Source organism: Dermacentor silvarum, chromosome 11, assembly GCF_013339745.2.
Source record: "Dermacentor silvarum isolate Dsil-2018 chromosome 11, BIME_Dsil_1.4, whole genome shotgun sequence".
NCBI classification, from domain to species: domain Eukaryota; kingdom Metazoa; phylum Arthropoda; class Arachnida; order Ixodida; family Ixodidae; genus Dermacentor; species Dermacentor silvarum.
In genome coordinates this window covers 52,259,611-52,283,486 of record NC_051164.1, presented here as the reverse complement: position 1 = coordinate 52,283,486, position 23,876 = coordinate 52,259,611, and the positions used below count along the sequence as shown (strand labels likewise).

The 23,876-nt window shown below is 46.9% G+C and overlaps 2 protein-coding genes across 2 annotated transcripts in view; one reads left to right on the top strand and one right to left on the bottom strand.

Annotated features, from left to right (window-relative positions):
* Positions 1–23,876, bottom strand: part of LOC119433412 (ran-binding protein 3-like) — a 150,768-nt gene that overhangs the window by 65,573 nt on the left and 61,319 nt on the right. The window lies entirely within an intron of this gene.
* LOC119433941 (solute carrier family 4 member 11) overlaps positions 9,750–23,876 on the top strand; it is an 86,612-nt gene continuing 72,485 nt past the window's right edge. The window contains exons 1-3 of the mRNA XM_037701230.2: positions 9,750–9,914; positions 10,212–10,252; positions 18,120–18,254. Of these exons, the coding sequence (XP_037557158.2) occupies positions 9,782–9,914; positions 10,212–10,252; positions 18,120–18,254 (309 nt within the window). The 5' untranslated portion in view covers positions 9,750–9,781. The remainder of the gene's footprint in view (positions 9,915–10,211; positions 10,253–18,119; positions 18,255–23,876) is intronic.

Below are 23,876 nucleotides of genomic sequence, written 5' to 3'. Positions count from 1 at the left end.
ATTTCTAACAGGTTGATTTTTCAATTACAAACGTAAAAACCAGTCCTATGTGTATTCTTATTTAAATGAACGCTGCGGATCAGCGGTTATGCATATATATTTTGCCTCAAATAGGCATGAGGTTTCCTTTGCGCTGCTATAATGTTGACGTGTATGACCCCGTGCCACCAGAGCTAGTGGCTTGGTTGGTTTTGGCCGGGCGGTTGAATCGGTTTTGGCCAGGAGGTTGAATCGGATGACAGACAGACAAAGTTTTTCGCTGTTTAGGTAGCCCAAGAAATACTATCGTCCTTTAAAACTCCCGATTCAGCTTTCTGTTGCTCAGTACGCTCTACATCAAAGTGTTTTTCCGAGCGTGAAAGAACCCCCGAATACACGTAACACTGCCGCGCGACTGGCCGCTCGAGGCACTTTGTGTGTATTCGCGGGCATCTTTCAAGCTCGAAAAAACACGTGCCCAGAATGACATCCCAGAATGTGAAAGCATTCTGGGCGTGTCGACTATATAAACGTCCATACTATTTCGACGTCCATGATACGTAGCATTACCATAAAACGTCATCACTTGGGTCATGTGACCTTGCCACTTAAGGTTCTTACTATAGGTCACGTGACTTGATCATGTGCTGGAATCGAGCAAAACCAATTTTGAGGGTAAGCCACCCAAATTTTGGGTGTTTGTCAAGTCAATTGTGGTAGTGGGCCAGGTCGCTTTTGAACGTGCATCAACTCAATTTTCAAATTGGGCAAAGTCAATTCTTTGGGGGGGGGGGGGGTCACCCAAATTTAGGGTGTGGGCCCAGTCAACCTTGGTAGAGGGCCAGGTTGGTTTTGAACGTGGGTATTTTCCATTTTCGAATGGCATTTTCGAAGCCAATTTTGGGGGTGAGCCAAATCAATTTTAGTAGTGGGCGAGGTCGGTTTTGAACGTGGGCCAACTCAATTTCAGAATTGGGCAAAGCCAATTTTTGGAGTGGGCCAAGTGAATTTTGGGAGTGGACCAGGTCCGTTTTCATTGACATTGAAACGTGATGTCTTCACTTGGTCACGTGGGTTTTGGTACCATTGGATGTTAACGCCGGACGCCGGATTTTCCGCTTCGTGGGGCATATAATGCTTTCGCATTAAAAAGCATTGCACAATGGTACGTTTCTCAGGAGATGTGATGCTTTTTCTTATCCAACAAAACTCTTGTGGACGTTTATACTAGTACTATATATATTTGTAGCACATCTTTGTCCATCCTAGACCTGTCAGGCTTTTCGGACTTATCTGTCATCAGTCTGCTTTGCTTTTTTGAATACACGCTCTTGCGAACAACTTAGTGGAATACTAACTAGGCGAATCAGCCAGCTTTATTTAAACGTCTACGGAAACATTAACCTAAAATAACCTAGCCATACGCATACGTTTACCCAACTACGTTATGACGTAGTTGGGTAAACATCCTCTCCACGTCAAAGCTGCCGTTCACGTACAATGGAGAACACCGCATGCAAGCGCCGCGCGTCAATTCGTCGATGCAATGCCGTATTAATGTAAACACGGCTATACTACAATAGCAACAGACCTTCATTCGCTCGAGGTCGGCTGGCGCGGAATATAGTGTATATTTATTTATGGCAGTTTTCGCTTGAGTTGTTTAAGCGGAAACGAGGCATATACCATATTCACATATTAACAGTATTACAGTAAGATATATATTGACCACCGGCGGCTCACGAAAAGTGGGTAGTGTTCATTAGTTTTGTAACACCTGCATTTACTATAATCCTTTACGAAAGGACAAAATCAGGGGTGAAATCTCGGGTTTAGAATAAGAAGTTAAAAAAAAAACTGGCTGACGATTAATTGTTGTAAACCTCGTTATCACGAGCAAAAGGTGTGTTTGGCTTAGCTTCGCAAAGACCATGCACACAGTGTTTCAACAAAGTTTTTAACGCGACAGCGTTAAGGACCTTGTGTCACAGAAAATCCGGCTTATCGTGGTAGGCACGTAAAACCTCACAATTTTATTTTAACGCAACAGCGTTAAGGGCCCCGTGTCGCAGAAAATTCGGTGTCGGCGTCGGCGGCGTTGTTAGTGAGCGAAATTTTGAGTATATATCTGGGTATACGTATATGCCACGCCTTGCTATATGACATGCGGTGTATGCGGGTTATATATTGCCACACCATTTTGTCCCTACAGTTGCTCATACCTTGGCTTACAATCTTGACAAAGTTATTCCTCAGAATTTTGAGAATGACAGCCGACAAACAAATGTCATAAAAGAAAACACCAAACAGCGCATGCCTTTTATGTTAAATCTTCTCGGACCTAAATATCAAAAGTGCGAAACAATAACAGAAGATCGGCCCTCGCAAGGGGCCCCGTTTCTACCAGAAAGCTCGCCTTCGCGCATAGCGTTCGCCGCCAGCATTTACCGCTAAACATTACGGTTACATAAGCTGCAGTTGCCGGGAAGCATAAGAAGCAGTCAGGGATCTTTGAATGATACCGCGTTCCACTCTTAAAGGCGAAGCTTAAGCGTCCTCCAATTTTTAATCTTCAGTTTGGCTTGGAGCGGGAAGACATTAGAAGAAGACACTTTTTTCGATCGCACATCTCGCCTAACGATCAGGATGGCCTTCGAGGAAGCGTGTACGGTCCTCCCGATAACTCGCTCCAACTCCTATGTCGTAGAGTCTGGCCTGGATTCTATGTCGTAGGAGATGGAGCAGAAAGCTGGCCCTAGGGCCACTTTTGAATGAAGACGTTTATACCATCACCACCGCCTAGAATTAGCGTCTACGTCTGCTAAGCGCACAAATGGAAAGTTGGCTTTGCTCTCAAAGCGCGAGAACCAGTCCCGCTCACTATGTGTCTGGGTTTGCCGATTTATTTATTTATTTATTTATTTATTTATTTATTTATTATTTATTTATTATTTATTTATTTATTTATTATTTATTTATTTATTTATTTATTTATTTATTATTTATTTATTTATTTATTTATTTATTTATTTAGTTGAATGCTGGAGATGTTGACAATTTGCTTCGCTGGCCTTTCCTCAACATTTGATTGTCAAATGTACAGCAACGACCTGGGAAATGAGCGCACGCGCACACACACCCACGTGACGAGAACTTAGCATCGGCGCGCTTGAATGGATTAGCAATGTAGTGCGTGACACGACACTTGGTAGAGGTTTTCGTCCACCGACATGAACTCAAAATTCTCTTTAACTTCCCGTTATAAGCGCACATGCTTTTCGTTTTTTTTATATGGTAATTTGGTGCGCATTTTGCCTCTGCGAGTGTTCCCAAGGGCCCAACTTTTGAGGTTTCTCGGAGTGGTGGACTCATTTAGATGCATACCGCTCATCGCTTATACGAGAAGAGTAATTTACGCGTATGAGGTATCACCAGCTCTGCTTATAGCGCAGTGCACAGCTTACCAATGCCGACTACCATGGACAGTGACAGGTTCGGAATAAAGCACGTCGAATTGATCGTAATGCTTCAAATTCATTTCCTAACAAAGCGCCAAAGAAAACAAGATCAAAGAGAACACACGTGCTCGTTTTGTCGTTTTCGTGTGTCTTCTCTTTGTCGGCCATTGTTTATTTCGTGCCGTATTAGTGATGGGAATGAAGAAGAGGTTCCTGGCCAAGCCCCCCCCCCCCCCCCCCCCCCGCCTTCCTTAAAAAAAGATACCTGAAGTGCTCACCGTTTACCACGTAGGTGCTTCAGACTATAGCGCCCATACAAGTGCCACCAGCGAGGACACGAGAAGCTCCCTCCATGTGTCGAGCAACCACGAGCATGCCGTGGCATCAACTCACCCGCACAAACCGCCAAAAATTCTCGAGTAGAGAGGCATGAAAAGCGCGGTTCGTAGCACAAAATGGGTCATTTATTTGAGCGCGGGATTAGGGAGAGCTTCGCGTGGCCTCTTCTGCTAAGTACTGCCACGCCAACACTCCCGACACTTCCAGTGTGCGGCGTGTGCCCGCCTCCGTCAAGACGATGCACCTCGAAAGGCTGAACGGCCCGGCTGATCCCGCCACAACGGATGTCGCTCGCACTTGACGGACAATATGCTCTACCCCTCCCCCCCTCCTCCCTTTCATTAAGGTGGAAAGTTCCGCTACAGTTCAGGCGGGAACAGCGCTAATGACATGGACAAAGAAACCTATACTAAATCTACTAAAAAAAAAAAAAAACGTGCGTATCAACAAGAAAGTTATATACAACTAGAAGAAGCGTCCCATATGCAGCCACGTAAATAATAGACGTCCGTGTCAAGCGTGCAACAAAAACACTATTATACGCGCACACACTTATGCCATAGTCCTAAAAGCAGCACTCAACCTAAGTAGAGTTCGCAAGGATCTACAAATCAAAATCATTTAGGTTGCCGTCCCCAAGAAAAATGCTTATGGCTGTCAAAGCACATCTCTGTTTAACGAGTCATGATCATGGGAAAAGTCGTACCCACCTGAATATGAAAAACCAACTAGCCGATGCCTTCACGCTATTCGATTTCGCTACAGGCAAGCCCGTGAGCAAGACGAAGGCGGGGACACTGATACAAGGTATAAGGAAAGACAATTGGACCAGAACTAGAATTGGAGAAGTAAAGACAACTTTTGAGGAACACTTGCCGGTGCCTTCTTGACAGCTGTCACTGACCATCATCTTCAGTCATAATGTACACATCTGTGAAGGCCATTTGTTTTTCTTTTTTTGCCAGTTCTGTCCAGCAGTGTCAACAAGGAAACCACGGGCGTTGACGTGTGGATCAAGTAATTCCTCTTCTTACACACTTGCAACTCCCGTTTTACTCCTGACTGCAGAGTACACTGCTACGGCACATGACCACTTTACTAAAGGTACAACCATGTTGAACAGGACGTTCGATGTATCGTGGTCCATCAGCAATGGTCAAATAATTGCTTCTTCGTCGTCGTAATTCCTCCAGCCAATAAACAATGTACATGTGCTTAGAGCGGGCTATTCAGTTTCAATGTGTGACGAGATGCACTGAGGTTTCACCTTGGGTACCCTGCTGATGGGGTCTTGGAAAATGAAGGCAATGAAAAGCTCACGTTCTTGCCCGCGAAGCGCTATCGTGTGACCAAAAATTGTAAGCCCCCGAAGAATTCCCAGCAAACTACGAAAGTAATACGCAGTCATTTTCGGGTGCTCCACAGAACCCCACATCTAGACTGTGTGGTTCAAGGACTTATTCGCGAAGCTATCCTATACTGTATGGTGTTAGAGCTAACTACTCTTACACATAGGCTTAGTTATTTACACTGGTCGACCCGCTTCACCGCCTTGTGCCTTATCTATAGTAAGATCGATGGTATAAAACACCTCATCTGGTTGTATCCGCAGCTTGACGCGGAAACAAAGGTGTTGCTTCACAGCCCACGAAAGATGGGTCTTACACAGGCTAACTTCGAAGACGTTTTCTCTAGAGTAGCCTGCAGTAATCAGGAACAGAGTTCCATGACTGTCGATTGCCGTTCTTCAAGACACAGGGTTGATTAACGTCTGGTGACACACCCCTGATGACAACGTACGAGATACCCAGGCGGAACAATTGCAGGCTAATCTCGCCTGCTGCTTCTGTACCACCGGGTGATTCAACTCTGTGTCGTGAGAAATGGGGCCATGCGGTCTAACTGATACGTGTGAAATGTAATATTCCGTAATGACAAGGACACGCAAGAAAGTGAACTAAGCATTCCTCTACTACTTCAACTTTCAATGTAGTCGGCTGTGCTTCGGTATAAAATAATCTACCTTGGCACATTTATGGACAGTAAATCATAATTCACGAATCATAATTCACGAATGACGAGGTAGTAGCATTTCTTCCCCCAATACTTTCAATTTAGCAATCTCCTTAAATATATGTCACAATATCATTTATAAAGAATATCTTTTGATTCAAAGGAAGAATACGGTTTGAATTGTCTCATTTGTGCCGGGCTGTTTTTAGACGAGCGAAGCCGCTAATTTGGGTTTGCATTATGAGGGCCACGATGCAGCTGGTAATCTCGCCTCAACGCCCCAACCCTGTGCCCAAAAACCTCGCAGCCAATTAATTACAATTAATGTGCATATGTTCGAAATGTAATGAAAAATTTGATCATGCGAACTCCTTTTTTACGCTGTCTTAGAGACAGCAATGTAATTTATGCAATGTGTAACATATATTAAGACCTTATGACAACTAGACATTCAAAAGCGAGAAAGAAAGAGAGAAAGTGTTTTTCGAGACGTCCCTGTTGCCTGATGGTCGGCCTCACCTTTAAATTTTGCGTATTTTTTTGTCTATACCACATCTTCACTTACATCACGAACGAATCTGCAGGGACAAAGAAGAGAGACGTAACACGTGCACTGACTCACGACTAAAAGTGTATTTCTTACAAACACCACATAAATAGGGGAAAAAAATCACGCACGCGTACACCCTTACGCCAGCCATTACTCTCAACCAAAGCGCGAAACATGACAGACGACCGGTATACACAAGATAGTGGGATTTAACGGTTACATACATCCAGAATTAGTTTTTTTTCTTTGTTCTGTAGCGCGAGTCACATCTTGCTGACGCACATGTCACCACATTTACTTATCAGGTACGCCTCCTGAAATGAGGCGGGCTGTTTCATCTTCTCCAGAGTACGCGTGCGCAATCAAATGTGGGCGTGTATATAACCACAAACTGCGTAATGGGTTGCCAAATGTGGCGTACCTGCGTTCTTTTTTCTGGAAGAATGTTCCTGCAACCTTCTATTTATACACCGGCCCATATGGCCGATGTAGCAAGATCCGCATGAAAGGGGAGTGGAAATCCCCTCACATGAAATTCCCCTGTCGATCATGCTGATCTTGTTACAGCGGCCATACGGGCCGGTGTATAAACAGAAGGTTGCAGGAACACACTCTTCCAGAATAAAAAACGCAGGTCTGTCCCATTTTGGCAACCCCATTGCGCAGTTTGTGGTTATATACACGCCCACATTTGATGGCACACGCGTACTCTGGAGAAGATGAAACAGCCCGCCTCATTTCAGAGGCGTACCTGATCAATAAATTTGGTGACAGGTGCGTCAGCAAGACGTGACTCGCGCTACAGAACAAAGAAAAAAAACTAATTCTGGATGTATGTGACCGTTAAATCCCACTATCTTGTGTATACCGGTCGTCTGTCATGTTTCGCGCTTTGGTTGAGAGTAATGGCTGGCGTAGGGTGTACGCGTGAGCGAGTTTTCGTATTTATGTGGTGCTTGCAAGAAATACACTTTCAGTCGTGAGTCAGCGCTTGTGTTAAGCCTTTCTTCGTTGTCCATGTTGGTTCCTTCGCGCTGTAAGTAAAGATGCAGTTGTACCGACTCGCTAAGCTAGCTACCGTACTTCGACAGTCTACGCCACAAGATATCTGTTAATGTGGCGAAGCACGCTTTACAGTAACATGTAAGGGAGTATCGTGGTTCTTCTTTCAGTTCTCTAATATTATGCGACAAAAAAAAGAAATGGATGTCAAGAAGAGTGAATTTATGCATTTTATTTGTCTAGAGGAATTTAACGCACGCCTTTATAAGGGTGTCATTTAGGGGAATTGTATATTTTGTTTACAGCATTCTGGGAGCTCCAAAGTGCGGGATGCGTGCCTTACACAATTGCAGGCCTCACACGTTGTCAGTGTGAGTCATAACACTAATTAGCGTTTCAGCAGCCTATTACTATCGCGCAGCTGGATATAGAGTAATGGAAATTGAGCCACAACAAAATGTCAGCGTCACACTGAGTTCTTGAAGGAACTTTATCGCGTAACTCCTAAGTGTCGCAATTCATCGGGGCTCGCTGCTCTTCCTCTATTGGGACGTGCAACATATCCGCAATGTCGCGAGCACGTGCTGCGTCTTCGCTCGATTCGACCTGGCGCGTTCTACGGCACACTCGGAGCACGCACACGCGCGCCCGTCGTCGCCCGCGCGGTGGCCATGAAAACAGATAGTGCGGATACCGCGCCTCCGCGCGGGTCAAGTGGTGCCGTTGCCGCTAGAGTTCGCCGGCAGTCAAAGTTGGCGGCGCTGCGGCCGGAAGCGCTGACTGAGCCGTCGTGCTCCCTAACCTGATTCCAAGTGACGGTAGAGAAAGGCTCAAGGTAGCCTGGTGCCTTGCTTACTGCAGCATCATTTCTTAATGTCATCATCTATAAGGAGTCAAGGAGTCACAACTACATTTCTTTTTTTTTTTTGTCGAATGTTGTGACTGTTTAAAAAAAAATTTCGACAGCATACGCTTTTCTTCTGCTTGCTGCTTTCTGTTCACTCCGCCTGTAGCAATTTATAAATGATTTACGTATTCCTTAGCCAAATCGGGATCAGGGTACTTTACACAGCATTCGTGGAGTTTATCGCGCTCGGCTACTGTTAGGCCGCGTTTATTCCGCGTTTATTAAAGCGAACTTTCCTTTGCGAACGCTCACGGATTCTCTCGACCACGGCTGCTGGGTGTCGCTGCTATCTTGCTGAATAGCTCATACTTAAAAAAAAATTACGCGCCCGACGGTGAGCTCGATCCTCAGTCACTCATCGAGTTGCCGTCCCCCAGCAAGGCAACCCAATGGCCTAACCATTAGGCCACAATCGAATGTATGCTTCCATAACGCCAACGACAACTCGCGCTTTGAGATGATCGAATTACGTAGCAAGTGTGCGCGAAAACACACGCGTGCGCTCCAGTTTCCTTTGCGCCGAAGACGCAGGAATGAAATGGGCAAACTTATAGCATTTGATTACCCACTTTCAGAAAGTTTTACTCCGCACAGATTCCAAAATGTGCGTTGGATCCGCATAACTTTCTTTTTTTTCTTTTTCTTTCATCTTACACTACACGTAGGCGCATGTGTTCTGCTTCCAGCGTGTGAACTACGCTGTACACGTTATTACACTTTCTGTAATACATATGTAGATAGCTGAGCACTTGTGTTGTGTCGTTCAAGTTCTTGCTCATCTTTGCCGCGCTGTTGGTTTTACCATGAACTACACTAACTTGGCGAGTGTTCTGACCTCTCTCGCCTGTGGTCTCGATGTCCACCTCCCGATGCGCGGACCTTCAATGTTTTTCCTCCTTCATTTCCATTTCTGGCCGTAAAAGATGAATGGTGTGGAGTGGGGTGGTGCGCGCGGGTCTGGATGGCCAGCGACGGCCATTGCACGTCCTAAGAGAGCCGGTTGCCAATAACGATGTCACGTGATCTGGCAGAATGACGGGGTCGTTATGTCAAGTATGCCTCCTTGGCGTGAGGGACAAAGGCACACGTGGTAGGCGAAAAAAAGTCTGGAAGGGAGGGTACATCTAGCTTTGAAATGGAGTTTGCGTATCTAGCGTTCGCAAACTCGGTTGCATCATTACAAGTTCTCGCACACACTTTCAGAGGCCCGCGTCTATTGAGCGGTCGTCACGCTATCGAAGCGAGCGCCACCTACTTCGCTCCTTCCCCTTTCCCGTTTTCGAGCCTCTGGCTCTTCCCAGGACGTTCTTCGGAGGTCCTGGGTGGCGTCACTGGTCCTGCATCGACTCGGGGCCAGCGCCGAGAAGGCGAAACAAGCAAGAGAGGAGCCAGGGAGGCGCCGAATGCTGGCGCTGCCGGCGCGTGCGACGGGGCGCTCGGGGTCGCATCGATTGAGGGCTGCCTCCGGCGTCGCTCGGAAGGGGGTTGCGCCCGGGGAGGATGCCGGTCGCTGGCGGAGGCCGGGAAGCCACCATGAGCGTCCGCCGTGTCCGGGGCTCCTTCAGGGGCTCTCTGCGACAGTACGTGAGCGGCGAGACGGCCAAGCGAAACCCGGTGAGACACTTCCAATGGGTCTACCAAAACGACGAATGGCACATCGCCTACGGTAAGCGAGCGCACACCTTTTCTACCGTGTGGCCCGTATTTTCGTCTTTTGCCTCGGCTCGACAGAGAGGGCCCCCGCACAGCGGCTGCGCGCATGTGTGCAGCCTGTAGCAGCCCCCCTCCCACACTCTGCTCGCTCGGTCTCCCGCCCCCCTCTGCTCCGTTTCTGCGAGAGATGATAAAAAAAGGGAAAAAAGGATGGAGAATCCGTCCTGAACCATTGTTCCTTGTTTCCCCTTGTCCCGTTTCTTTCTCTTTCACGAATCTTCCGTGCTGCCTCCTCCGGGACCACTTGCAGACGACGGAGATGAGGTGTCCCTCATGTTCGCCAAGTTTGAGGTAAGTGGCGGTCTGTCCCGCGCGCCTTCCATTTCTCGTTCACGCTTCTTTCTCTCTCTCTCTCTTCTGAATTTTTTTTCTCGTCTGCTCGCTTCCCTCCTCCCTCGGTCCCAGCTGCATCTCGCTCCTCTCTCGTGCGCGCTAAGGAAAACTGGACGAGTAAATCTCGGATATGATTGTGACGGCAAGGACAGGATACGATATTCCGTGTCTGCACGTCCGCTTTGGGACGGCTACTTCTCCCGAGCTCTACCGATTCCCCACGGTCCCTTAAAACTGCTCCGCATCGCGATCACCCCTCCACGGCGAAGGTGAAGGGGAAAAAATGAGAGAGAAGGCCGGACAAGGGGCCTCCGAGGTCGCACAAGGTTTCGGTGGGGAAAAGGGGAGGAGAGAGGGGGGGGGGGGGGCGTGAAGGAGGATGTTTCGTTCGGCATGATTCACGTAGCGTAGTATCCTTAGTGCGGAACGGCTTAGTTCGGAACCGCGTTGACGTTATCCGCTTAGATAGGCGGCTTGTCTAAAACATTGTGGGGAAAGTGCTAGGGGGGAACGCGGAACGATATACGGGCGACGCAGCCAGAGAATATGCGAGGCCGACATCGTCCTCGTGCTCGTCGCCGAGTGTCCGTCATCCTCGCCGGAGGCGAATAACAGCGAGGACAGTCAGCGGTCGTTCCGTCGGGCGAGCGGGCCTCCAACCGGTGGGAACGACGACGGCGCTTGTTTTGTCCTCAGCTGGCGCTGGGATGAGGAGGGGGAGCCCGGTGTGGCTTCGGAAGAGGTGTCGAGAGCTCGCGTCGAGGCGAATCTCACTTTGTCGTCGTCGTCATCGCCGTCGTCCTTGTCCTCGTCAGCCCCGTCGTCGTCGACAACACCGGCGCAAAGTAGAGGCCCCTAAGCTCGCGTCCTTCGAATAGATAAGGAAAAAAAAACGAGGCTCGTTTCACCATCCGCTGCCGTTTTGCTTCAGTCGGAGCGGGGCGATCGTTTTGCACTATCGACTCCGTTGGAGAATACGAGCGCGAGCCGAGCGTCGGGGCGGGCTGGGTTTAACGTTTTTACGGCGATCGAGCGGCGAAGCGGTTGTTAGGAAAAGGTGCTTGGACTGTGGAACGCAATAATAAGCGACGAAGCGAGGGATACAGAAACGCTGACGGGGGAAGCGCCGGGTATGGAAGATGCAGCTTCACGGAGGGGAAAATGAGGGGAAACCGAGCGGACGCCTGGGCGAAAAGGAAAGAGGGAAGTGGGAGGGGGAAACTGTTTGTTGTCTCGGCACGAGACATTTCCGGCGCTCATGGCTCTATGACGAGCCTGTCGTGCCACGCTTTGTCTTTGTTCGTCTTTGTGCGACGTCTCTGTAGGTCGGCGTGCGCTCGCATCTTTAGACGGAAGACCGTTACACACATGTATATATGAGTGTAGTGCAGTCGCACGCTTCGCTCGACTGTGTAATAACGGAGCTGAATCATGAGCACCGCTGTCGCGTAAATCCTTCGAGAGGCGGAACGAGTTTGTCAGGAAAAAAAGATCGACCCGCTTCTTTCTTTTTATTCTTTCATTTTTCCTTTCTTTCTATCTTTCACAGGGGGGAGAAATAAGAGATTGCGTGAGAGTGTCTTGCGCCATAACGACGGGATCTCGCGTTTTGAACGGGCGCATGGGGCTGCCCTCTTATAAAGGAGGAGTCGCGCCACATGCGTTCTCCGATGTCTCGACGCCGACGCCGGCCTATACGGTACGAGTAATACTCGAAGAGTAACGTTTCTAGAATGATCGTGCGTATTTTGATCGTGCTGTCGAGAGGCGGATCCGTTCGTTTAGTTTTAACAGCGGTGGTTGGGTGCGTCGGTGCAAGCGCGCTCTCGGAGCTTCTCTGTTGCTCGTGCGTAAGCGTGGAAGTTTGTGCTGCTGCAAAAAACGTTCGTTGCGTCCTTCAGCTCCAACCCCCCTCCCAACACTCCTCGTGCCCCCCCCCCCCCCCTCCCTACCCAAAAACCCGCCAAATAAACCAGGCTCTCGCCGCGCTTTCGCTTCGCTGACGCATGTGACCTACTTTCTCCGTTGATTGTTTTCGGGCAACGGCTTGAGAGACGAACTTTTGTTTGAATGCTCGACGGAGAGGTGTACGCGCGATAGGTCGTCCTTCTTCCTGAATCGATTTGCTCACGAATGAAATGGGCTCGCAGCTACGGCGCGTGATGCCCCCCCCCCCCCTCCACCTCCCCCGGTTTTCCTCCTTCCCAATGTTTCCTTCTACCTCTCTCTCTCTTCTTTGTTTTCGTCCACATCCTTTCGGCCCCAGTTGCCGATGTCGCCAAACGTGCGAATGCGAATCGGCCGACGATAAGCCGTGACGCGACTGCGCGCTGCCCTAAGTTAGGTTGCGCAACAAATGGCGCGTGTTTTTACGCGCTATCCGCGCTGACAAGGACGGCGTGCTCGCACGTCTCGCGATTGAACGCCGTCATCGAGGTCAACTTTGCGAGCGAGGGAATGCCTCCGTCCTCCGCTTAGGCCTAGCTGCAGTTGTTCTTCTCCCTGCGTCCTTTGGTTTGCTTCGTTTATTACTATTTTTTAAAAATCATTATTACTTGTCGCGCCCGTCGGATGCACAAAATTGATTTAAAATTTTACGATACATTGCAAACACGGCAGCACAGGTACTGAAAAAAAAAAGAAATATGTATATACTCTCTCTCGGAATGTCGATTCTCTGTACGTTCCGCTGCATCTGTAGAATCGAAGAAAGGAATTCTCTACGGAATTCGCGCGTCTGTTTCCCCAAGTATGTACACGAGTAACGTCATGGAGATGAACACATTGTTGCTGAGATTACAGATGAGTGTGCTGAATTTCTTCTTTTCGAAAAAAAAAAAACAGCGCAATTTGCTCGTGAAAAACGCAGTGTGTATACATTGAAACAACTATACGCTCACACTGAAGGGAGGCGTGTGAAGGGATATCATTTTTCACTGGACTCTCTGTCGATTCCTTAAGGGACTGATGTGAAAGCACGTCGCCAAATGAACGACCAATTCAGGCAGTTTGTTTTGTTTGTCCGTTTGTTCGTCTGGAAGCACCCCAACTGCAGGTGTCTCATTTCCGGAGAGGCAACATATATTCGCTTATATTTCTCCCTCCTCTTTATTTATCGTTTGTTTCATAACAAAGTACGGGTGCGCTTGTATTTAATTCAAATCTTTATTACTTGAACGTCCGAAAGGGACGCGTTAGCATGGTGCACAGTAAACCCCCCTTTGTTGTTGCATTTGTTCTCCTATAAACGATTTCCGCATTTTCTCGAGAACTCGTTCCTTGACAGTATTGTGCGATCCACCATACGTTTTATCCCCGGGTTGTTTTCGTATAAAGAAATATATTATGTTCCTGACATTCCATCCCATATTTCTTTTTTTTTTTTTTTGCGGTCAAGCGTGCAGGTAAATTTGTTCACTCAGACGAGACGACATGTTCTTCACGTACAAAAAAGAAACAAATATCACAGAACCCTCCAGTGTTGCGGAGTTACCACTCCGGAATTGGAATGACTCCGGAATCATTCCACATTCTCGCGACCCCCGAATGGAATGGGAATGGAATGGCGACAACGCTTGGAGGAATGGAATGGGAATAGAATTATATGTCTTTTTCGAAAATAGAGCGCTTTTTCGTCTGCGCGCTATTCTTTGTCAAAATATGCCGAAGAACCAACCAGCCCACGTTCATACATTAGTGAGTCAGAGCCTGAGCCTCGAATTTAATAATAAAGCAGCATTTTTAAAATGGCTTGGCTGAATACAAGCGCGGTACATACAAGCTTCGCGACGAGGAAGACATTGCATACCTGCGCACAGGCGAACACCAGAAAGTTCTCCTCAGCCCATCCATGCTTGCGAGGCGCGCTTGACATGCGTGAGTGCTGACGAGCAGTGCGGCCCACTGTTCCGTATATGATGCAAAGGCACGACAAGGTGCTCGAGCGGTGCACTGTTCCAACTAATGCCAGCAGATCTGGAGGGCTCTGTTCCCCATTAACCAAATCTTAGTTTCCTTCATATTCACGACAGCTCCAGATGCGTGACAAAACTGCTTATTGAATATAAGGTCTTCTTGAAGACTATACTTTTGTCAGCATAAAAATACGCTATGTCGTCATTTTAGCATTAACACTTTAAGCTTAAACAATATTAAAACATCACAAGCCATTAAAACATGCTGATCATGTAAAATACTGTTGATAGCGGGATAACTGCCATTATGGTAATTTGTAGGGTGGTTATACTGCGCGAGATATGTCACCCTGCTACTATCCCTCGACCTTCGTAACATGTTTTCCGTATTAACGCGATGGCGTTTAGGGCCCCGTGTCGCAGAAAATCCGGCGTCGGCTACCGGCGTGTGATCGAGGGTGGCGGAGAAAATAATCCAAACCACATCGACCGCGCAGGCCCTCCACGTGGTGCAAGGTTTTGGTGAACAAAAATTGAATTTCTCACAGTGCAATCCGTCAGGAAAATGGTAAAGTACGACTTTACCATTCGGCGTCGGATTCGCCGTCGGATTGTTTACTAATCGACGTCGGATTGTAATTTGAATGTACAATAAAACCTAATTCTGCTACGAGGAAAGTCGAACACAAACCCCTTTTCCAGGATTTCTAACAGACCTGGGCGCGTCGGGGCAATAGCAAACAATTAATAAAATAACAAAAAAAGGTGCTAGGGCCTTCACATTTTAATGTAAGACCACTTATATTGCCCCTGAAAAAACGTCGTTCCAGCAATGCATTTCAGTTTTAAAGTGAAGTTGACTTTAAGGGAATCGGTGTAAGCTTGGTCTTTATAAGCTGGCTTTCCCACGTTCAGTGTTGCAGTGAATGAAGCCTACTTGCCGTATGCGAACGATGCGAACGGGTCCCGATAACGCTATCACGTTCTACTCTTAAAGGCGAAGCTTAAACGTCCTCCAAGTTTTTTTTTTTGCAGTTCTTAACGCGTCTGATAACACCAGCTTTATCGTGCGTTCATCGGTAACTCGATAAAATTATCAAGATGCCTTTCCTACGTTGAGGAATTACAGGAATGGAATTGAACTGCCCGGCCATTCCCTCAGTGGGAATGGGCTAAGTTCTTTCATTCCGAGAAATTGAAAGGAATGGAATTGCGGCAAATTCTAATTCTCCGGAATGCAATTTGAATGGAATGGGAGCGCCCATTCCGCAACACTGGAACCCTCGATGAGCATGAGCTAATTTTTATCACCTTTAAGAGACTGCTTAAGTACATTTATGGAAGCCTGGTAAAGGTTCATAAGAGTAAGCTTTAGCTTGAAGCTAACTGCGATTTCTCTATTCAAATAAATTTATAAAACTCAGAAATGCCCTTTTTTATGAGACACCCACGAGATAAAATTCTATCAAGTTTGTTGCATTTTGTAGATAAAGATAATTTTAGCAACTAGTTAGTATAATTTTTATTCGGAGCCTGGAATTCTCCCAAGAAATTATCGGAAATTGGTGAGTTAAAAGTTAAGCACGAAGCTTACCAACCTCTAACACTGCAGATATCGCAGTTCTGTCACATGCACCTGTTATAGAACATAAAGAGGAAAAAAATTGATATATGAATTCACAGTTTACGTGAAATTTTCGTGAAATGTTCGCAGGGTTCCTAGTCACAAATTAGTACTATACCAAAGAGAGCGTTGTGCAATGCATACATTTTTGTCCTCTTCTAATGTGTTATTAGGCGCTGTTTACACAATTGTGATATAATGTTTATTGATTAGATGCAAAGTTGTAAACATGATAGTATCGTTTTCTTGAAATTTCGCAATTCTCCAGCAGCGATCGGCAACTCCAGATGGGGGTGAACTCTGTACAAAAGAATTCACAGAATTGGCAGATGCAGCCATTTTGAAGAAAATTTGATAAATCATCATTGCATTTGGATCGCGCGAGCAAAAGCGCTACAAGCATTTAAGACACGCCTGTTAAAACAAATCCCACAGCAGGTTTCTCCGGTGTTTGAATGAATTCGGCGGCCAGTAGCTAGTCTACTGCATCGAACTCTGCTACCAAGTGTTTAGATAGGAGCTCCAGAGCTATAGCTTCCTCTTAAGAACGCTGTAATAAATGGGACCGCCGGACGAATCTCAAACGGTGGCTCGTTTCTTCACGTTAATACGCAAGGAATGATCATTTCTCACAACTTCGAAAAAAAATTTAATTATGCTTCCTAGAGCCATTATAATTTTTCTTTAATCTCAAGTGCAAGAATTAAATTTCATTCATATCGCTCCATCGGTTGTCTCATAGAAGCATTTATGCGTTTCACTGGAATATGGAAATCGAAGTTGGCCACGTGCATTAATTTAAAAAGCTTCATTTCGATAACTGCTGTATCCCGCAAACGGTGACATGCTTGCGGCCAGGTCAATACTCTCCAATGACCGAAGCACGTAATTCGAAGCAAGAAGAGTTGCCGTCAACTTGTTCGACAGTGATGTCAGTCTGTCATTATTGTTCTTTTCATCATTGTAGCCGTTGTCGTCTTCAATGTGACTCTCGTGCTACAGAAACTTATTAGAAAGGCATATTTATTAATTGCGACAGTAAGGAAAGTCTGGGTTAGCGTCGTGATTTAACGGCCCGCTGTTTGTCCGGCCTTCTTTCTGGAACCTGGTTCTCAATCCATGCCGTATAACAAATTGGGAAAGTTATCTAACCTCGCGATGCATGCTTTGTGATTGTTATGCGATCAACTCAAATACAAAAATCAATCAGTTTTGAGCCAGTTGTTCAGTTTAAACGGCCATTCCGTTTAAGAAATTTCCGCCTACCGAGATTCTACTGCACTTCTTTCACCGGCATGCTTTCACAGTTAGCTGAAATGTTACTTCAAGAAACGGGATTCGGTGGATGCTTTATTTTCACCGTACCAGGCTAGTGGCATAGAATGATCTGTCACGTGTGCACGCAGAGAGGGAGATACACGAATTAATTTACAAAAAGGCAGAGATGTCGGCATTGCCCTGACGCACTCTTGATTATAAGGGCATGCAGCTCTAGCCTTTTTGTGAGTCGCCGGACTTGACACGAGGCTTTGGGAATGCCGCAGCGTGGTGAACTTGCACATACTCACTTCTTTCTTGTCATCATCATCACTGATCACTACTTTACTACCCCGTCCGCCTTACCCAATGCAGAATAACATTCCTGTCGGCACTCAAGAGTCATACTAGCGATCTCTAGTGACATTTGTCCTTGTCTTAGTTCTTCCACTATACCTGACATTTTCTTACTACCGACATTTCAAACGAAAACTGCTCATGCTTCGGAGATCATTTGTTGCTATGACATGTTCCTGCTTTGCTTTTCTTTTCCTTTTCCCCCTTGTCAAACCAGCTTCTAAATGTTAGAAGAGTAGTGCAATCGTTTAACCACACAATACAACAAGTTCGTTGAGTCACGCGAACCCTAACCTAACGCCAAGTTCAGTGCATAATGATAAAAAAAACCGACATATTATTACCCCAAACTGAGAAACCAGAGATGCTGTTGGTAACCGTTCAAAGTAAGCATCGAAACTTTCGTAGCAGCTTCGAATTTCACTTTGATTAGTTCATATCACAGACTCTGGTTTCTGCAATTTCGTTGTTATAGCGCCGTATCTTGGCGGCAAAACATCTCATTACTTAGCCATGTCATAAAAGAGCAGGTAAAAAAATTGAAATCGCACTAAAGAAATTTGTGACGTGTGAGTAGTATTTTGTTACGTCCCTCGCTTTCAAACTTCTAACCCGTATGCCTGTGCCCTGCTCTCTTGGTTCCCTGTGCCTTGGGCTCGTGGTTCTCCTCCAGCGACTCCCCATGAAGGACTTCGGCGCCGAAGTGAGGGCATCCATGGACGTTGATCAGTTCCTCATTCAAGCCGTGCTCCTACTGGATGTGCAGGAGACCTCGCTCGAAGGCATCGTCGACAAGATGCTACAAAAGGTCAGTGACCTTCCTCCCTTTTACATCGCAAATATGGGCCTTCCCATCCTTCAAGGACCGTAGCCATATAGAGTGCCAACTAAGTACCCCAAGCCTCCTTCCTAAAATACACAAAACTTGCCTTCACTTTTCAGAGATCTTTCGCATTCAACACCCTCCTCAAACAGTTCAGAGGATACAATATAAATTAGACATATGACTCAATGACGCTCTCTAAACATAATAACCGCAGTAGTACGTTCAGTAGCAATTGAATAACAGTCCTAGTAGGAGGCTGCTCCGAGCCATCGGTGTCGTTTGCCCCCGTTACTGCAGGGCTGCACGCTGTTTTCCACCAAGTGGTTCCTAGTTGAGTTCCAGGTAAGGTAACTTCCGCGCCGACTATACTCGGCAAGGCGGCTAAGTGCCATGCTAGTGATTGTTATTTAATACTTTGCAGTCGAAATCTTGGTCCGGGGATCTAAACAGAGACCAACGCATTTCATTGGCAATCTCTGCCATCGGAGTCCGGCTTAACAGCATTAGTCATTGGAGCTCTAATGTGCTTGCATAAGTGTGAGCTCTAATCTTGCTTAGAAAATTGGCCCAGAGGTGCGATTCCTGTACCCAAGTCATTGCTACAAGGGTTTTCATTAAAGCTCCACAGTTTGCCTTCGGTGGCTCTAAAATACGACCTTCGCGTTGCGCCCTGCAAAGACTTCTTCACATAACAAGAAAAAACAGGCACGCGCAGTGAAGCATCATCAAAAGATTTGGAGTGGCGCAGAAACACGTGTTTTGCGGGTTTTTATGAGGGCTGGTTCAGGTCGTCCTCGGTCGGGAAAGTGTAGATTACTGAAAATATTAGCGAAATTTTTACAAGCCTTTCGGCAACAAATGTGACCAACTCGGCGATGAAAGAAAGCAGAAAATAAGAAAGGGGGAAAAAATAAAGTGGTTCCTAGAACAAAGCCCCGAAGCACTGTTGTAAATAGAGGCTCTATGCTCCCAGAAAATGATGCAGTACGACATTTACAGGGAAGTAAATCAAGATAAGTATGAAACGAAAGCGACTACGCGCACCCCCGTAACGAGAAGAATTCGGGCACAAAACACATTGGCTATACTGCGACACTCAGCTTTGATAGGCACGTGCCAAACTGCCTTAGCAACGAAACGTCAAAGCATGACGGCTCGTACCACTTCCCCAGTCATCAAGCGCATCGATTTTCGGAGATCGCCCGCGCACACACGCGAATCCATCTCGAAGGAACCCCTGTCCAAATCAGATCGACAGCTACGAGAGTGTTGAGTAACGGCATTGCGTCATCCAGGTAGCAAGGTGGTCGCGAAGAAAGTTATCCGCACCGTCTGCCCACATTTGCGATGGTTCGATATATCTTGGCAACGTTTTTCTCAACAGAACGTCTGCCCTGCAAAACTGTTACCTCCGGCTCAGATGAGTCCAATTTCGAACTATAACACTGTGTGCGACTCGGTTGTTTGCGTGTGGTGGCAACGTTGTCATCAATTTAAACTCGAACGCGAATCGAGGACCACCAGTGCAAGGCGTTGCCATGACGCGGTTGCCGTGCAGTCGGCAACCGCGACATCGGACAGTGTCATCTCACAAGGAGAGGGAGAGTGGGCGAGGGAGGTCTATACGACGAGAACTTGCAAGCGTGCGGCAGCGACATCGACACTGGCGAAACAGTGTTACGCCTGCGCGGGTCGATTTTTTCGTGGGGGGACATATTTATCACAACGTACACGAGGAAGGTCGTTTCTTCTTACATTTCCATCTAACGAATGTATCGACCGTCGTTTTTTTTTTTTTTTTCGCGTAACATGTACTTTATAGACGTCCATTAGGACTCGTCGTTCCGAATGGAGACGGTCGCGTAACCCGCAAGGGGACGGGCGTCGTCGTCTGGTCGTCTAGCGTAAACGAACGCGATAAGCGAACTCCGTCAATATTGCGCGCTCTAACTGCCCATAACGCACGCGGCTGGCAGCGTTTGCCAACTGAAGGAGAAGAGGTTCGCGCAAGACCGCGGCACGTTTGTACGTAGTTCGTGAGTAATTAGAGACCTCCAGAAGAAGCCTTTCAACTGCAGGGCACTTGGAAATATGCTGCTGCTGATGATGATTTTGACCATGGGGCTGCCGCCGGCCATGATGACGAAGACTTCAACTTACGCTCTGTCTCGAAACACCACGTGCTCTGCGCAGTGGCCGCTACTCAAACTGGCATGCTGGAAATTGTAGTGTTCTCGTGACCTCGTCGTAACGCGAATAAACAAAAAGCGACAATTTCACTGGAATGTCCTGAGATGACGGATTGGGTGTACACGCTTCGCAGCATCATAAAAGAAAAAAAAAGGAGCTGCAGCATAAGGCAATGTTAAGGTAAAATAAGCATAAGGTAAAATAATGTTTAGTAGACACGGAGTTAGATCGGCACGTTTGTTAAAAGTTGCCCTGTGCAATTATGTATGAAACGGCGCACTTATACACTCTAGAGTGGATGAAATTCAAATTGAGTTGCTTATTTGAACTTATCATACACATTTAGTACTTGAAGGAATCTTTGCACCAATAGGGCAGGACTACAAAGAGTTCTATATCGTACAGTTAGCAGTATCGACAGACGTCAAATCCACTCTCCGTTGCAGCATTACCGTTATTACGGGTGGGTGTATATACGAAATTTCGAATATGAATCGAGTATCACATGCTACCTTTTCCAATTCATATTCGAAAAGGAACCGTTCAGTATTTTCGAATACTCGAAATTAAACAAATATCCCCCCCCCCCCCCCCCAGCCTACTGTTAAGGTGTTGCTACTGTTCCATGTCTGCAAAACAAAGTATCACGACTTATCACAAGTGAAACAACGACGAGAGTTTTCGAAGCAACGCGGATACAAAATGGGTAATGCAGGCTTTGGCTTTGGCTTCGCGGAGGAAGCTTACATGACAACCATGGTTTTTGCTTGTTAGTCTCTCACTGACCGAGATAAAGCTTAATGCTTTAGGATGTTAAGTCATGTAGCAGTTTTATCTTTTACGCTACCACCAGTGGTTCTTTCATTACAACAGGCCCGGTTGCATGCGTTTACGGCACACAAGTATTTCAGTAGCTTCTTATTTTTTTACTCTTGGTCTACAGCATCTGAATTTTTTTTGTTCTTTACGGCAACATATCATTTAACACATTTGGTAAGCTAGTCATACAGCAGCCATTCTTTCTTGAAAAGGTTCTGTGCGACCAGGCTCTAAATATGTGGCGAGGCTATACGTGCGTTTTTTTTTATGACAGTTAGTGACCTTGTGTAGAAAGCAGGGCTGCTATTCACAAAGCTTTTCACTCGCAAGTGCTTTTCGCGATTGGTGGATCACCTTCACTAATGATATGTCCAGCACCAGAATTGGCTGCAACTTTCTCTTACGAAAAATGCTATCATAAGAAATTTTTTGGGGGGGAATACGGCGCCAGATCTTTTGACACTGTCTTTCTTGCAGCAGCCATCATGTAGCGCCCAACTGAACCGAAATAGTTATTCCTGCTGTAAACATATGCGTCTGGGTTTGACTATTGGGTATTTAATTCGGTATTCGATATCTACTATTCGTATTCAATTCGCACTCCCAAAAGCCGATATTCGCCCACCTCTATAGTTATTAGTTTCATTGTCATTTGATTTACAGTTATTATAATATCGTTCTTCTTTAAATATTTTGCTGTACAACATACACAGATTGAAGGAGGAGAAGAGAGAAGGAGTAGACGGAAAGACGGGGAGGTTAGCCAGTTCTCAGACCGGCTGGCTACCCTGAGCTGGGGAAAGGGGGTAAGGGGAATAAAAGATAATAGGAAAGCGATGTTACAAAAAAAAAGAAAATAAGAGCAAAAAACAAAAAAAAAGAAAGAGAAAAGGGAAAGGAGAATACGGCACTGCTTAAAGTCTGTCTCTAAGACCAGTTCTCCGCAACAAGCGCAACAACGCTTTCAAAGCCTTCTGTGCCGAGGACGGTGTCGGCCAGTGTTCCAGGACCCATTCCTCCGACAAATTTAGGGACACGCAAATGGAGTAGCCGAGGTACTGTATGCCTCAATCACTCCGCAGCAATCCGCGTGTAACAGAACGGAGCAGCTGTGTGAACTCCTCAGGCGGAGCAAAAATGGCGTAGGAGAGGAGTACGTCGAGTAAGAGGAAAAAGCGTATGGTGAAGCGGGAGGGGGGGACAGACACCGGACACCGGCGATACATCGCAGTTTCGAATGCGCGTCTCGCGCCGGTGTTACACGACTGCGCCCATTTCGCCTGATGAATGAACCGCCCGCACAGCGACGGATGAACAACGATCTTCGAGAGCGTGGCATGACCCCCCTTTCCTAATTTCGCTCTTTCTCTCCGGTTCGTACATGCATGATGGGAGCGCGTTCGAATGTCGAGCGCAAGCCAAGCGAGAGCTATTTTCTACGTCCTGCACCGGACGGGGCCCCGCGCGCCCAATCGAATTTTCGATGAGCCCTCGAAGTTTACTCGTGTTCTTTCTTTCGTTTGGTTTTCTTTATTTGCTGTGTCAGTACCCGTTCTTTGTTTTATCAATCGCCGCTGTCGCATACCCCTCGTGTCGGTCGGGGAAAAAGAAAGTTCTGAGGTTGATTTCTTTTTTTTTTTTGTACCCTGGTGCGGTTTCGATCGATGACTGTGTGTTTACCGTCATTCTCCGAAGCCTGCAATCCCCTCCCTTCTTCCGTCCCCCCCCCCCCCCTCCCGCTCCTCCCCACACCGATGCCACACTTATTGCTTGGGTTTGATGGAGAGCCGGGAGCAGCAGCAACGATTATTTCGATCCCTCGGTTTCTGCCTTCTCTGCGTGCTGGTTACGGCATACACTCGGCTGGTCACTTTCGAGCGCTCCGAGAGCGCTCTAGTGGCGCGCTTTACGTTCGGCTATAGTCGAGATAGAGACCCCAAAACGCATTCGCTCGGTTCATTTAGAGCGCCGCGCGCTACAAGCTCAAAGCATTGTGGGACGCTCTCACTTCCCTCTTGAGAACGCGATTCAGATTCGACAGAGTTCCGGTCACGTGGCTGCGACAAACTGTGTCGTCGGTTAGGACTGAGATTCGACAAAGTTCCGGTCACGTGGCTTCGGCGAACTATTGTCGTCGCTTAAATGCGCGTTTGCCACAGCGGTAGTCAGTGTGCGCATCGTGTGACTACCATGATAGTTTGAAACAGCAGCAGCCGATGATGAATAGTATTTACGATTCCGCTCACGTATCGAGCTTTAGTCTTAGGTTGAATTTACAGGTATAGCACTCGGTAATTTCTCGACGAGACCTACTAAGCTTGCTTACCTCGATAAGGGAATGCAAATTGAACGTTCGCAGGCTCAATTCCTAGCACTGAATTTGCCAAGGGATAGGAAAACGCAGTTGAACGTGGCAGAGTATCAGGTGGAGTGATAAGATTGAAATACGTGCTAGCCGGATAGTGCGAGACAACGGTAACTGCATGGACATCACAGGGAAATGCATTCGTTTTGCAATGTACATGCGATTATAAGATGATACTTTGAATGGTTGATGTTTTCGGAATCGCATCCAATCCTCAGCACCGCAAAACT